Source organism: Columba livia, chromosome 18 (assembly GCF_036013475.1).
Source record: "Columba livia isolate bColLiv1 breed racing homer chromosome 18, bColLiv1.pat.W.v2, whole genome shotgun sequence".
In the NCBI taxonomy this organism is placed as follows: Eukaryota; Metazoa; Chordata; class Aves; order Columbiformes; family Columbidae; genus Columba; species Columba livia.
Genome location: NC_088619.1, coordinates 10620534 through 10635574, shown reverse-complemented (window position 1 = coordinate 10635574; position 15041 = coordinate 10620534). Strand labels below are relative to the sequence as shown.

Genomic DNA, 15041 nt, shown 5'->3' with positions numbered 1-15041 from the left:
GTTCTCTAATTTTACAGAGTTTGTCACCAGTGGATTTGTGCAGGAACAGCTTGCTGTGTAGTGGGCTGATAAAATAAACTGTGCTTTGTTTATACTGAGTTCCCTGTGCTGCGAAAAACTTTGATCTTCACTCTCTCTGTATATTAAACACACGCCACATATGAGTCTGCAAAAGAGTTCAAACAGGGAGGAAACCCATGAGAAATTCCACGTAGCGGGCAGGTGTAGCTCCAGCAAGAGAAACGCATCGTGTCCTGTTTGAAGTTGCTTTTAGAGGCCTGGTCAGAAAATGGCTTCATATAGACCAAGTGAGAAGTTATGCGTGCTATCAGATGTATGATTACTAAAAATAAGTGAATTCATACAAGGTGAAACGACAAGGTTTCATTTTAAGTTAACTTACACTTAGTATTCTCTAAGCATGAAGAAAAGTGAGCTTTTAAAGTTGTTTTCATGTTTGCACAGTGTTTCTTGCTGATGCTCAACAAGGCTTCTCTCTTCCCCCAATGTTGGATTCGTACAAGGCCAAAACACCTGCTCCTATGGAGACCTCTTTCCCCAAAGCTGCTCGTTTTCACACCTTCTTGAGCTTTGGGCGATTATAAAGCTATTAAATACTTGATTTTTTTTCACCTGATGCCCGTTTTTATGATTTAAGGCCTGTGAAAGCCTGAACTACTTCCTAGGGAGCTGTGGAGGAGCCCTTGTGATGCTCAGTCTGTTTCTTTCTCACATACACAACATATATCACTTTGTGCTCAAGTAAGTATCCATTTATCAGCTGCGTAGTGAGTTCTCAGAGTTTGAGAGGTGAGCTATATGTTCGTTGTTTTAAGACTCTTAAATAGCTTAAGAATAGAGTGCAGTTTCCATCAGATATAGCGTTAAGTGTATTTTATGGAATTACCTTTTCCCAACAAGGTTTTTTTATTCGCACACATACAGATGTATGTTTGTTGTTTTTAAAGGGCATGCTTTCTCCATTGTATTTGGCTGCTTTTTAACGAAAATATTTACAATATGGTTATTTTTTTGTTATAATGAGCCGTTTTATTGTTTCAGAAGTGAATGAATCATATACTCTGGATTATTTTTTCCTGGCAGATATTTTTCTTCAATGGTTACTCAGGGCTAGCTTAGATTGTACAGATGAATAATACTTGAAATACAGTATCTGATTCATCATGTTAAATTATACAATGAAAAAACTTGTCCAAAAAATATATATATGGGTCTTTTTAGTTGTGAGAGCAACACCTTTACAGGGGCCTAGACTGGCTGTGTAGGCCCTGAACGTGACTGCAGTGTAGCAACCTCCTCACATACGTTTGCTGCCAACTGCACCCATAAATTCCTTGTGTTTCGTTTCCTCTTGTTGTAGGAACTTGCTACAACTTTTGTCATTCGTAGTGTACGTTACCAATGCTGTGTGTATCTGTGCTGCAGAAGCGATCTGCGCTACTTGTAGCCTAAATGATCACCAATTCTTTCCTGTGTGCAGTTTGCGCTCTTGATTTCTCCTGTGCTTTTGTTTTCCTATCTGAAACCAGTCACGTCATCAGCCTATTTTGCTTGTTGCATGGATATTGTCATGAAAAAAGAAGGTGCCCATAGCCGAGGGTTGGAACTAGATCATCTTTAAGGTCCCTTCCAACCCAAACTGTTCTATGGCTTCCTCGACTGCTCACGTTAATTAACTGCTTAGCATGAATTAACAAAGCCGGATTTGAATGATAGAGGTGAGTAAGTGGCTCCACAGCCCCCGAAAATGGAAGAGGGGAATGTAAATACTCTGTGTTTTTTGTTAGCGGAGTGGATGCATTCTCATGGTTTTGTTGGTTATACTGAGTTTTAAAGTATTTGGAAGAGTAAAAGTGTCAAAGGAGCCTGTAATGTGTGGGGATGTGTTTCTGTGAGCACAGAGAGCTTTTTAAAGCGCAGTAGGAATTCTGGGCAGAGTATAAAACCTAAAAAGAGCGAGTCTGCTTCTTTGCATCCATGTAACTGATTTATATAAAAGAATGTAAAGACTTAAGTTCTGGTAGATTTTGTTTAGGAGTAAAAATGTCACACACAAATTGTTTTTTCATATGTTTCCCAGATTCTTTAGGTAGGTTTAAAAAAGAAAAACCAAACCCACAACAAAAAAACCCCCACATATTTTCTCTGTTGCCCGTACCCTTTTAAGCTGCTGTCCAGGCAAATATTTATAAACAGAAAGTAACGCAGTTTCTTTTGCATTCACAAAGCCCTGGGGAAAATGAGGAAATGTTTTAGTGTGTGTGAGGCGTTTAATACTTTGTTTTGCTCTGATTTATCTTTTAAAGAGCTGTGGAGACCTGCCTAAAAAACTGGAATACACTCCCTGTGAGCTTGTATTACCTTTGTTTGAAAGAGTCAGACCTCTGCTGCTGAAACTCAGGAATTCATGGACAGAATGACTAGCACAGCAAAGATGACTTCAAAAAAATGTGGTTGTTGGACAAGCTGGTCCGAGCCCAGCTGCTGTGGATAAATCGATTTTGCTGTTGCTTTAAATCTATGATATGTTGGTATTTTGGCAGAGTAAGGAAAACAAGGATATTAGAAAGTAATTTAGTGCACTGGGATTAGCAAAGCGTGTTCCGTTTCGGTGAGCGGGGCAGGACAGGATGGTTTAGATGTGTCTGATAAACAGGACGAGGTCTAGTCTGACAGCTGGCAACAATAGATTTGCTCAAAGTCAGGTGTACTAAATTAGCAAATCTATTACAAGGATACGGGAGGAATCGCAAAGACAGTCTTGTAGGCAGGAGTGTTGCCAAATGGGAAATGATTCATCGTCTCTGAATGGGATGAGCACCGAGCAGAAGCAGTTTAAACCTCAGACTGCTTTGGCTCATAAACCACCAAATATGCGATTAACACTTTATCTTCTCCGATCCTGTGTTTTTTATTGTCTCCTGAACAGCAGTCGGTGTTTAGGATCAAAATGCACGAGGCTCACTTGTTTGTTCTAATTTCTCTTTTGTGAGCCCGAATGTGTTTAGGTACTTTTTTGACTTTGAGCTAAATCACAGAATGTTTGCATGCATCCCAAAAGCACTCCCGTCTTGTCACCCTTTGGCAATGTCACCTGTTAGTGATTCCAGACTGTTACACGTCTGGAATGCAAGTATAACATGAGTGACACTCGCAGAACTTGGTGAACTGATTCATTTGCTTGTATTGGGTGAAAGCAGACAATCGGCTGGAGATACAGTTTAATGTAGTGTGCCAGTTACTAGGTGGTCACTGCGTTTTGATTTTCAATATTTTAAATACTTGTATCTATTTACATTGACAGTGCCATTCATAGTCTACAGTGCACAAAGATAAACAGAAAATACGTTTGTGAATTCTTAAATTTAGTTAATAATCAATGCAGAAATGAGGTACAGTTTATAGTTGAAGGGATGTAAAGGGCAGAAAAGGCTTGTGCCCCATTCCTTCATTGTTCGTAGAGCTGATGAGAGTTTGAGCTTGTGTCTGGTCTTGTTTTATTTAATATAAATTGTCGTATTTCCTCTAAGGTATGTAGATGATAGGGAAACAGACGGAATTAGGTCATTGGAAAGTGTTTAGTATTAAATAATTGACATGCAAGAAGATAGTCGTTAGAGGAAAAATTTCACTTGGTACGTTAAAACATTGTTTAGCAAATAACTGTTTTGAGAGGGAGGCCGGGTATCAGCTCAGATACCCGAGGAGCAGCATGCCCGGGAAATTAATGTAAAGATTCCCGGGTCTGGCGTTCTTGCTCTTACCTGGCGTGTGCAGCCGTATAAGATACGGTAGAAATCAAGTGATATTTAGTGTAACGCTTTGTGAGTGGAGCTGCAGGAGGCCGAGGGTTTCTCAAATGAAAGGCACTGGGTTGAATGAGGGTTTTCCAGTTCTGTGTCCCCTTGAAATCCCTTTTGTGTCCACTCAGACTTCATGAAGCTCATAACTGGTGTTTGAGATCAATGGAAATCGCTTGCACGCTCATTACACTTGAAAGCTCTTCTGCCTTTATAGAGGCCTAGTAATAAAATATCCTCTAACTTCCTGCAAATACCTTCCTGAATCTTTATTCATTGCTATGCTGATAGGAGTCTTGATTCGCACTGTTATAATTTTTACATTAATGTAATCAGCTTTATACTCCTCCTTTTCAGTCTCACCTGCTTCCCATTATCTTTCTTAGGCTTCACTCTCCACTGCTTATTATCTTCTACCATGTGCTTCTCTTTCTCAAAAAACATTTTGGCTTTTCACCTCTTCAATGTTGCATCTTCCCAAAAGATTTCAGAAGGTGTAGTTTAAATTTCATGGGAAGCTTTTTGGGGGGCAAGATTTTCACATATTGGCGAGCTATTTCATCTGAATTGCTTGGTGTGCTGTTTCTTTAAAATCCCTTTCATAGTATGTCTTACGGTAGTATATAAACTGTACTGATTTGACTAAATAATTTAAGCAACTTGTATAAAAATAAAGCAAAACCAGAAAGATGGGGCTTTAATATAAGTTGCTTTATTTCTGTGGAACTAAGTAAGATTGCTCATCCTGTTAGCTCATCTGTGTTTAACAGCAGCAGCTTCTCGAACTGTTTGGTTTTGGTCTGTAGAACACATCTGTTTACACAGAGAAACCAAACGGAATCTGCTCCTATGAAAGGACTGCAAGCATTTAACTAAATCAGTTTATAAATTGTGTAGTCTATTGATATAATGATCTTCTGGAGATGAGGCTTCATGGTTATCTGATGGGGAAGAAAGACTGGGCCGAGGTACAGGGGAGTTTTCATAGTTATGACTGGTGATGTCTTGGTTTTCTGTATGTACTTTAAGCAGCTGCTGTTTTCCTCACTTACATGGCATTACATTTGTGCAGGTAGGGGCGGAATTATGGAATCACAGGCATAAGCTTAGTAACCAGGTAAATGTGAATTATATAGTCCACACATCTTTCTGCTGACCCTGTCTTTTTTTGGCAGAAGCCGAACTATTAAGGCCCAGAGAGAGACGGCTTCCAGCGTTGAAAGCGCTCCCCTAAAAACAGTTTTCCCAAAAAAAGGGTAAATAATAAGGACATTGCGCTTAAATATTTCAACTACATTAAAGGAGGAGGGGGCAGGATGCACATATTATCAGGGAGACAGATCAGAACCCACGTCTGTGGTTGTGGATGTTGATGATAATGCTGGAGGACGTGAAGTGTATGTACATCACCACTCTGTTCCTCGTATAATACGATTTCAGTGCATCAGATGTAGTAGTAAAACATAACTGTGCTGAACTAGGAGTTTAGGTTAAGGTGGTTACTTAATTAGTGATTTTTACTAGTGATAGTATTGAAATAATGATCCTCATGAACTCTTTAAATTTTGTTTATTAGGGGATGATTTTTAAAAATCCCTCAACTCTTTCCAGTTGTATATTTGAAATGCTTGAACTCACTTTTTATTCCCCCTTACAGAAGTTGTCACCTTAGCTGTTGTCATGGCTTGGGAATTGTTTCTTAGCAGCTGACAATCCTTTGATAAAATTAGTATTTATAGCATTTTGCTGAAGAGTGGCATGAGAATAAGTCACGACGTGCGTGCTTTTGGTGTCTTTGTGTGTGTGTGGTTCTTTTTCTCCTGCCTCCCCCCGCAGCAGCCGTGTCCCTGTAGGACGGTGTTTGCAGCAGAGACACAGTTTTGCGCCTTCCTGTTTAATGTGGTGTGTGACTGTCCCGACAGGGATGGCAACGCTCCCAAGAGCTGCTGGATCCGCAGTTCCTGAGCCCCAGGACGCTGCGTTAGTTGCAGGTGCCTCTTGTCTGAAGCCCTTTTTAAAATTCAGGGCATTTTTTTGTCTGGTTGGTAATTAGATCATGAATTTCTTTTGTCGTTGCCTCTACTATAGATCATTCAGAGAGTGAAGAGTTTTATTGCAGTGAAACAAATCCGAGGGCTCTGCTTCTTGTTAGCGTGTTTTTCCTCCAGCACGTTTTCAGAGGTGCATGAAATACATCAGACAGAACAGAGCTATAATTTGTTTCTCATGTTCTCCTTCCCTCACCCCTGTTCCCTTCAAAGCAAACTGAGAAATGTATGGGGAAAATGTCCACATTACCTTTTTTATTTACCCGTCCTCGGAGGAAGAATCCTGTGCTCCCAAAGTGGTTTTGCAAGTTGATAATTTTGGAATAATCACTTCGATCTAAGCTGGGTCTTGGTTAAAAACCAGCTGCTGGGATTTCAAACAAGCCTTCAAAACTCAGGTAAGATTTTAGCACTGTGATTCTTAAGTGTTTGAGACAAGACTACCCCCTTTGCTTTGCCTGAGCTCTTAAATACTATTTTATTTCTGTATTTCTAGGATAATTGTGTTAATGTTCGTAACAGAGTTTTCTTTGCTCACACTTGCATATGATAACCACCTGTGCAGGCTTGAGATTAGTGAATCTTGGTAATGTTCCTTTAGAAGTTCTTCATGGGAACTATGTTTTTCGTACTGCAGGAAGATGAAATACATTTAATTGTAATTGGGAAGATCATACAGCAAATGGAACAGCAAAGCTGGTGGGTTCACTCGTATTTGATGGATTCCTGTTTCCCACGCTGGTTTTGTTTGCTGGAATAAACTTAGAATAAATTTTATTCTTACTGCAAATTTGAGAAACGGGAGAGAACTTTGAAATTGGTCTGAAAATTGGTGTTTGCTGACATTTTTTTAAAGTATTTTAATAGCTGTTAGTGCAAAGCTGTGTCTGTCCATCCCCCCCAGCTGCCCAGCACAGTGCGCAGTCCGTGTAAGTGCTGTATTCTGGTGACTTCATGGTCCCGCAGCGGTTTTTCAGCTATTGACTAATGGACAATGCGTGAGGGTTAAACCGTTCTGGAGCAGGGTGGAGAAGTGAAGTGGAATTTCTAGTGTGTGAAGGTTACGCATCAGAAACATCCTGGCTGGTCTGGGAGGCTCCATCCCCACCAAACCAGGACGTGCAAATATTCACAACAGCCTTTATTTGCTTCGAGTTCCCCACGTGTTCCTTCTGCCTCTCTCGCTGTTTGAGGCTGCGACTGAAGCCCGTGCTCACACAGAGCCCTGGTGGGGATGGTTTGATCCTGGAGCATTCAGGTTTAATTTGCATGTTTGCTATATAGCAAAAAAAAAAAGGCAAAACAAACTCAACTTAAGGTTTTGCATCTCCAGATTCACTTGCACTGGTTCAAAGATGAATCTCTATGAAAGAGGCTTGTGTGTTCATGGTAAGATCTGCGATGCTCGTGGAGGGGTCACTACCTTCGTGGCCAAAGTGGCAGCAGAATTTCTTTCCTTCACCTCTTGACAGGCGTATCAAATAAACCGGACACATGAATAGAGCTGGTGACGTGTGTGGCAGCGAGCCCATCGCCAAATGGATCTAGGAAATGTGAATGCGTTAGCTGCTCCAAGGAAGAATTCAATGGTGCGGGCTGGGAGGGTGGGATTTTTTGTTTTGTTTTACTTTTGGCCTGGAGTGGAATAAGGGAGGAGAAGTGGAAAAGGAAGCCTTTTGTTTGCAGTAAAACAATACTGTGAAGTAGACGTGGTGATGTTAAAACAGGAGTCTAAACATGGCAAATGTGGGCAGGCTCCATCTGGCCGTGTCCACGAGTTGCTCAGGCGTCCCCGGCGCAGACGGCCGGAGTCTCGAGTCACTGTTGTGTCGTTCCCCCCTAACGGGAATTTAAAATAGCCTTGGAGACTCTGTCCCAGAATTTATTATTGCGTGAGATGAATGATATATTGCCTTTAGCTGTTTGTATTTGGTGATGCGATGCGTCTCTATTAATGTTTCTTCCGTTTCTCAATGAGTTATATTACACGCAAGAAATGTGGGTCTAGGATTGAAAAACCAGTCAAAGCGCAACCCTGTAGGCAGAATTTAATACAGCGAGTCTATTGGAAGGAAAAACGTAGTCACTGTGTTAGTTTCTGGTGTGTTTTGCAGTGATTCAAAGTATATTGCATTATTAGGACATTTTTGACTTCTGGGTAATCCATATAGCTGTTTGGTGTCTGAATGGAAGTTCTTGTGGTTTTGTTTGTTTAGCCCCCGAGGAATAATTCTGATTTGTTCGGGCACAGAGTTCTAACTGGCAATGTGTATAGGCAGGTGCGTGTGATCCTTTGAAATGAGTTTCATTTCACACGCAGTGCATTAAGGATTTAGCATCTGGCTTGTGTTGAACTTGCAGAAGTGTTGTTTATGGGACAATTTAGAATTTTAACAATTATTGAAGGAAAATCTTGGTAAAATTATTTTTCTAATACTAACGGTATCCTAATATGTCTTGTCAAATAGTTTATTTAACAGCTATCTGCCTTCTGTTTGGATATCAACCTACCAATAATGCTTTTATATGCCACTTGGAGCTAGTGCTGAATGTGGTAGGGTTTTTTTTCAACCTGGTGGGTTGGTATTTAATAGCACTTCAAAGATTCATCAGGACTTCTGAGTCCTTCTAAGGTATAGTAAGTCCTTCTAATGTCCAAGTAAGACAGTTAGAATCAGTACATGATTCTAAATCTACATTAGATTTGAATTAGGCTCATAATTCTGAAAGATAATTGGAAATGAGTTTCCTAGCAGTACGAACTGTACGAGTATGGCAGAGAAGTTCCCGTCCCTTCCGCGTTGTCCCGGCTCCCGTAGCTCTGAGGCAGAAGGGATGGGGTTCTGTATTTCCTAATTAACATCAGAAGAAGGTGCCCAGGTGATACCCAGTGGTTTGAGATTTGGCTGCTCCAGAGGGCAACGCTCGCGCTGAGCTTCCCCGCTGCAGAACCACGGATCTAGGGGATGGCGGAGAGTATTTACATTTAATCTGACACAGCAGGATGCGTCTGAAATCGGCATCCGTCGTCTGGCGTCCTTGGGTGAACTGGGCGCCCCTGTGCCCCGTGTGGCACCTTCATCTCTGCGTGAGCTGCCTCTGTACTGCTCCCAGCAAAAGAAAAGGCACTGGAGTGACTGGTGACTCTTTCAGCTCGCTCACGACTCCAGAAGATGATGTTGGTGATTTGATTAGAGTAGCAGTGAAATTCAGATAAAGTATTGGGGAAAATAATTAGACCTTTCTTAAGAAGAGTATGCTGGCCCTTACGTATTTTGTACTAACTCCAGTTTAGAGCTTAGTAGGTTATTCTAAATTTCTGGTGCTTTGTGAGACTCGGAAAGAGCAGTTGTCAATAGCAAGTGAAATAGAGCAGCCTGAAAGCAGTTGTCTGTATACTTGCAAGAGAAATGCTTTTTTGCAGTGCTTTAATTCTGTGCTTCTGAGTGTGCTTTGGGAAATAGCAAACAAAACTCCACCCAAGCGTTTCGGGTTGAGATTGCTTCTCTGAAAACCCGTGTTAGGGAGTTATTTTGGTACCCTGATGGCAAATATATATATATATATATATATATAAATTAATTCTTAAATGAGTGTCTGGAACTGCCAAACAGATAGGAGGAAAAAAGAGCAGTGTGAATTGAAATGAAAATGGTGCAGGGTGTGGGTGTGTTGTTTGGTGTTTGAGCTGAAGAGCCTCACCGTTATGGATCCTTTGCGTTAGAGCTGGGGACGGTGTCACCGCAGCTCCTGGAGCCCATGGCCGACTAATCCAGCTCCACACAAGGTGAATTTTCTGTTAAGCCAGCTGAGCTTCCTGATCAACCTTGTGTCCAAATGATCACCAGACCTGATTTGGCAGAGGAACAGCTGCGGTGTCTTTAGTCTTTGTTGTTGGGTGCAACGTGAAACGCTCCAGAAGTGATCAGCGATCACGGGTGGGGTAATGGTCAACTGCTCCAGTCCTACCCATTGGTGTTCCAATACCTTCTTCACTCAAAATCCCTATGCACCTGTAAAACGTATATTTGGTAGGTGTACCTGTGTGTCTCTTCTTGGCCAGTAATCAATGGCAGTTTCCTAAAATGCATAAATTTCATTAACAGAAAGTAAATTCTTAGTTTATCATCATGTTCCGTCACTTGTTCACCTGCAGGAAAAAAAAAACATCTTTCAAAGGAAATGAAAACGAAAAATTCCTCAGATTAATTGTAAAATAAATTTTAATGTGAGTAGTTGGGATAAACAGTTTTGTTTCAAAACCTTAATTGAGAAAGTTCTTACCTCGGCAGCTGTATTTGCAAATGCGTATGGTGTTATTTACAGCCCTTTGTTCAATGAATAGTTGGAGACCTCCTGGTTTATATCTTTCCATGTGGGAATTTAGGCAGGTCCAAGGAGGGAACGCAAGCAGAAAAATGTAAGTTTCTGGGTAGCGTGCCAACAATGGAAGAAAACAGTAGGAATTTGTTAGAGATGTTTAAAGTATCGAGCTCTCCTGCTGGAACCTGTGCCCGGTGTGTGCTGTTTGCTTGGCGCAAATGTCTGTTTCTAAAACAAATACATAAATTTACTAAGAGTTTTACGCAACGCGGAGAAAAGTCTGTTGTGTCAGCCCTAGGTTGGGAACACCCCAAACAATTCGTGGGTCCCAGGGGTGCCCGTCGGAAGGCGAGGAGGGTGGGGGTGTGTTCATGCGTCTCCCTCCCCCAAACAGGCTCATTCCAATCAGCAGAGTAATTGGAATGCAACCACAGTCTGGAGGAGGAAGGGGAATTTTTGGCAAGGACAGACAGAGCAGTTGGGAGCTTTATTCAGATTAAAGCATAGACGGCCATTCATTATCAGCACAACACACATTAGCAACAGCACCGCATTGTGTTTCTACAGCTGGGACTTATTTTAATGATTGTGTTGCGCCGCGTATTACATGCAAACAACTGGGATGTGATCACAAAACGCAGTGCTAATGGCTTTCGTTAAAAGATGGTGTTTCTGTAGGGGGAAGAAGGACTTGTCTTCAAAATGAACTGTTGTGGTAAAAATGGATAGGCGGGCTGTCCTTCTGCTCGCTGTCCCGCATGTTATATGTTCTGGAACAAGCAATTTTTTCTGGGAGAAAAAGCCTTGGGTAAAGGAAAAAAATAAAATAAAAACAAACAAAACAAACAAAAAACACCCACAACCCCCCAAAAACAACAGGAATTGCAATGTTACGACTGCTGGTTGGATTCAGAAGGCCGAACTAGTTTTTCTCTAGTGATGACAAGTGAAAAGCCAGAAGATGAATAACCATAGTCTTGGGTCTGGACCCGGTCCTCCCCTTCCCCACAGCCTCAGCGCTGGGTGCTCAGCGTGTCCGACATGAGGGACAGGATTGTTTTCTCACTCCATCACCTGCTGAGTTTTCAATGCATTGATGATGTGTTCATCTGCTTCCATTGACATTGGGATTACTTCTTCTTTTCCTACCTGTCTTCCTGTGTCTTTCCAATATACACATTTAAAAAGTATTTCCTTAAGAAAGGTTTATTTTTAATACAGAAATTTAAAAACCAATATATTTCTGTTGTGATAGTCTACAGCTGTACCCTTGAGATACTAGTACCTCACGTTGCTGGGTGCAAGCACGTTTAAACCTCATAATGTCATAAATCAAGAGACATTATAACAGGTAGATGAGAGTGTACAAACATACAGGTAACATAACACTAAAATGTACCTGTGAGACAAAGCAGTATTATTCCTGGTTTGCAGGTATGAAGGAATGTGGTGAACAAAGTGGCTATAAACAGTTTGGTTTAAACAGTTTTATATAGGTTGGAAATACCATGAGGGTTGAACACAAGATTGCTGCCCTTAAACCTCCAAGTTCCTTAAATCCAGATAACATTTTCTTTTCTTAATGTTGCTTTAACAAGTGGTGTAAATCTGTTATGCAGCCGTTGCAGGTGAATAGGATCAGTGCAGACTCAGATCATATCTAACATGCGGTGATTCTGTGACACCTCAAAGATCTTTATCACTTTTCACTCGATTTCATTGCCGTTTCCTCCAGTGGTTCTCTCCATGTTGTGCGTGTTCTTCTTCCCTTTAAGCACGGAAAGCTTGTGTTACACGTATACTTGCTATTCCAAAATAAACATACTTCAAAAATACTTATATAAAACTGTTAATGTATAACATAGGATACCTTCCATAACAACAGTTTGATGTCATAAAAAGTTGAATTTTCTGTAAAAATCATTCCAAAATAAAAAGCCTTTGTAAGGAGTTCTTCAGTGGCTAGCAAAAAGAGTTCAGAAAATGATTAAAATGTCTTTCTATAAAATTCAAATTTTCAATAATCATAGTTCCTTTCAGGTTTTTTGTGCGTTCAACCAGTTGTTTCGTTCCCCTCTATAATTGCATGTAAATATTAATAGCTAACACATAAATTAGATTACAGGAGTTTGGGGATATTAAATATGCTGCGTTTCCTTGCAAGAGTTAAATTATTTTCAGTAAGCGGTTCTTTGTCAGTCACTGCAGTAATAAATCAGAAAAAGGAAACTGGCAAACGTGATTCGCTTAATTCCTATTTTTGAGTATTTGAGAACTCTGCGTAGCAGAGGAGTCGTGGAAGGAGACTGGGTAGCTTAGAATGTTGTGCTCTCTTCGTGTTTCTGTGAACTGACCTGAGTAGCGTATGTTAGAATGAGATCATAAGGCGCGATAAGGAGATATTTAATGAACGTATAGTATGTAAAACTGATGAGCGTGTTTGTCTTGGCGCGTATATATTGTTCCTTCATTTTGGAAAATTAATGTTCTCTTTTCTGCAGACTACCCAGGAAGTCTGCAATAAATACAAAACATAGCTGTCCTCTGACTCATTGGTGCTTTGCAATAAATACTTCATCTACATATGTGCACTAGGAGCCATTAATGTCTTGATGATGCACTTAATGTACCTTGCTTCCTCCTTTTTTTATTTTCAAACCAATGTCAATATATGCAGACACTGGTTTGTATTCTGAACCTTCAGTGCAAGTTTAAATAGCTCAACTTTATTTAAAAACAATTAAAAATGTTTTAAAACAAGCACACACAGAAAACAAATAAGCTTCTTCAGCACCTTTGTGACTTTAGAGGCTCTATTAACGGTGCAGCCGCGTGGGTTGGGTCTGGGTCCAGATGATGGGTTGGGTCCAGAACCATCAGCATTTTAACTTGGCTTTGAAAAAGAAAATCTCTATGAAAAAGAAGTCTCGTTGTGGTTTTTTTCTGGTTTTCAAATCTTTGGCTCTGATTTTGTGTAGACAGAGGCCTCTGAGATAATTAAGTCCCATGAGTTTTATGAGAATCGTGAAGAGGAGACCCCAGCAGTGACCTGAGGATGGAGGGAGGGTGTCTGTCTGAACACCCCTCCAGCGCCAAAAGAAAAGAGAGGAAAAGCTACAGCATCCGGTCAGCCACTAAACCTAAATCCATAGGAAACCAAACTTCCGGAGTTTTTATTCTCGAGGAGCTATTAATCAGTTGGTTATCAGAATATTCAGAATAGGGTTTAATATAGTGTTGAAACTGTTGGAAAAGTGAAGCGTAAACTCTGGTACTTTTCCCACCAGTGGGAAAAGTTTTGTCCAAAAACCAAAGTCCTGAGGTAGATGAGAGGATTGTTCTGGTTAGAATTGAACTGCTGCTCCAGGGACCGGGGCTTTTTCACCTAGAAATACCTGGCAGAGAGGGAGTTGTTAATGGAAGGTTTTTCAGCATCTCTCCTGTTTTGTTAACCCGACAAAGCTGGAGTGGGTTGACATCTGACTTTCCTTAAATGTGGTTACTAGAGAGGAAAATCCTGAGCCAAAAACATTAGTTTGTTCACTCATGGCTAATTGCTGGGGAAACGGTTATTAGTCTGCGTCTTGTACGTGTGCCCGATCTTATAAAAATGAGAATTTGGTTAAATTGCACTGGCAGGCCTGCTTAATATTTTGAAAAGAAGCATTTATAATTAGTTAAGCTTGCAATTTCTCTCTCAAAAGATTAGTCAAACCTCTTTTGTTTTGGACGTTATACAGTTTCAGGAACACACTGTATGGCTCACTGTGCTGTAGATGAATTTTGACTTAACTATTGGATTTAAAGCCTTCAGCTTCACTTGACAATTCCCGTTGCTTATAATGGGTGAAATTGTGCAAATAATTACACATTTTTGAGATACTTTAGAAAATGGCAATCTATACAAGCATGCATTTTACTTGACATTTTTCACCACTAGATGGAGGATGAGCAATAACCTCGTTTGGCTCTTGGGCAAGTGGTGTCTGTTGACAACTGGGGCTGAGCATGTTCTTGGTGTAATAAAATCTTAAGGAATTGCAGAAGCATTTTTCTAAGTTTCTCTTATTATATGTTTCTTTAAATGTCTTGTAAGTTGTTATCAAGTACATGGCTGGAGTAGACTTTAAATTGTTGGGCACGTGGAAGTCCTTAGTAACTCTGGATTTTTATTATACCATGCTAAGGACGTTATTTGAGTGTTTTGTGGAGCAGGCCATGATGTGAGAGTCTGTTTCCTAAACATGCTTCAACTCCAGGTATGAGAAACGGGAGAGGTGCCTGAGGACTGGAGGAAAGCAAATGTCACTCCAGTCTTCAAAAAGGGCGAGAAGGAGGACCCGGGTAGCTATAGACCGATCAGTTTCCCATCTCTGGGAAACTGATGGAACAACTTATCCTTGGTGCCATCTCAAGGCATATCAGGGATAAGAGGGTCATTAGGGGCAGGCAGCATGGCTTTACCAAGGGTAAGTCATGCTTGACCAACCTCATTGACTTTTATGAGGACATAACAAGATGGATGGATGATGGCAGAGCGGTGGACGTGGTCTGCCTTGACTTGAGTGAGGCATTTGACACAGTCTCCCACAGCATCCTCACAGCTAAACTGAGGGAGTGTTGGTCAGTAGGTCAGAGAGGTTCTCCTGCCCCTCTGCTCTGCCCTGGGGAGACCACACCTGGAATCTTGTGTCCAGTTGTGGCCCCTCAGTTCCAGCAGGACAGGGAACTGCTGGAGAGAGTCCAGCGCAGCCACCAAGATGCTGCAGGGAGTGGAGCATCTCCCGTGTGAGGAAAGGCTGAGGGAGCTGGGGCTCTGGAGCTGGACAAGAGGAGACTGAGGGGTGAC

General features: G+C 41.1%; 1 protein-coding gene across 2 annotated transcripts in view; it reads left to right on the top strand.

The window, feature by feature from the left end:
• Positions 1 to 15041, top strand: part of SMURF2 (SMAD specific E3 ubiquitin protein ligase 2) — a 56964-nt gene that overhangs the window by 11051 nt on the left and 30872 nt on the right. Inside the window, exons 1-2 of one of the 2 annotated variants that reach the window (XM_065034132.1) lie at positions 7526 to 7666; positions 14316 to 14334. The exons of the other annotated variant lie outside the window; for it this stretch is intronic. Coding sequence (XP_064890204.1) covers positions 7607 to 7666; positions 14316 to 14334 — 79 coding nt within the window. The 5' untranslated portion in view covers positions 7526 to 7606. Of the gene's footprint in view, positions 1 to 7525; positions 7667 to 14315; positions 14335 to 15041 lie in introns of those variants that run through there. 2 annotated transcript variants of the gene reach the window in all.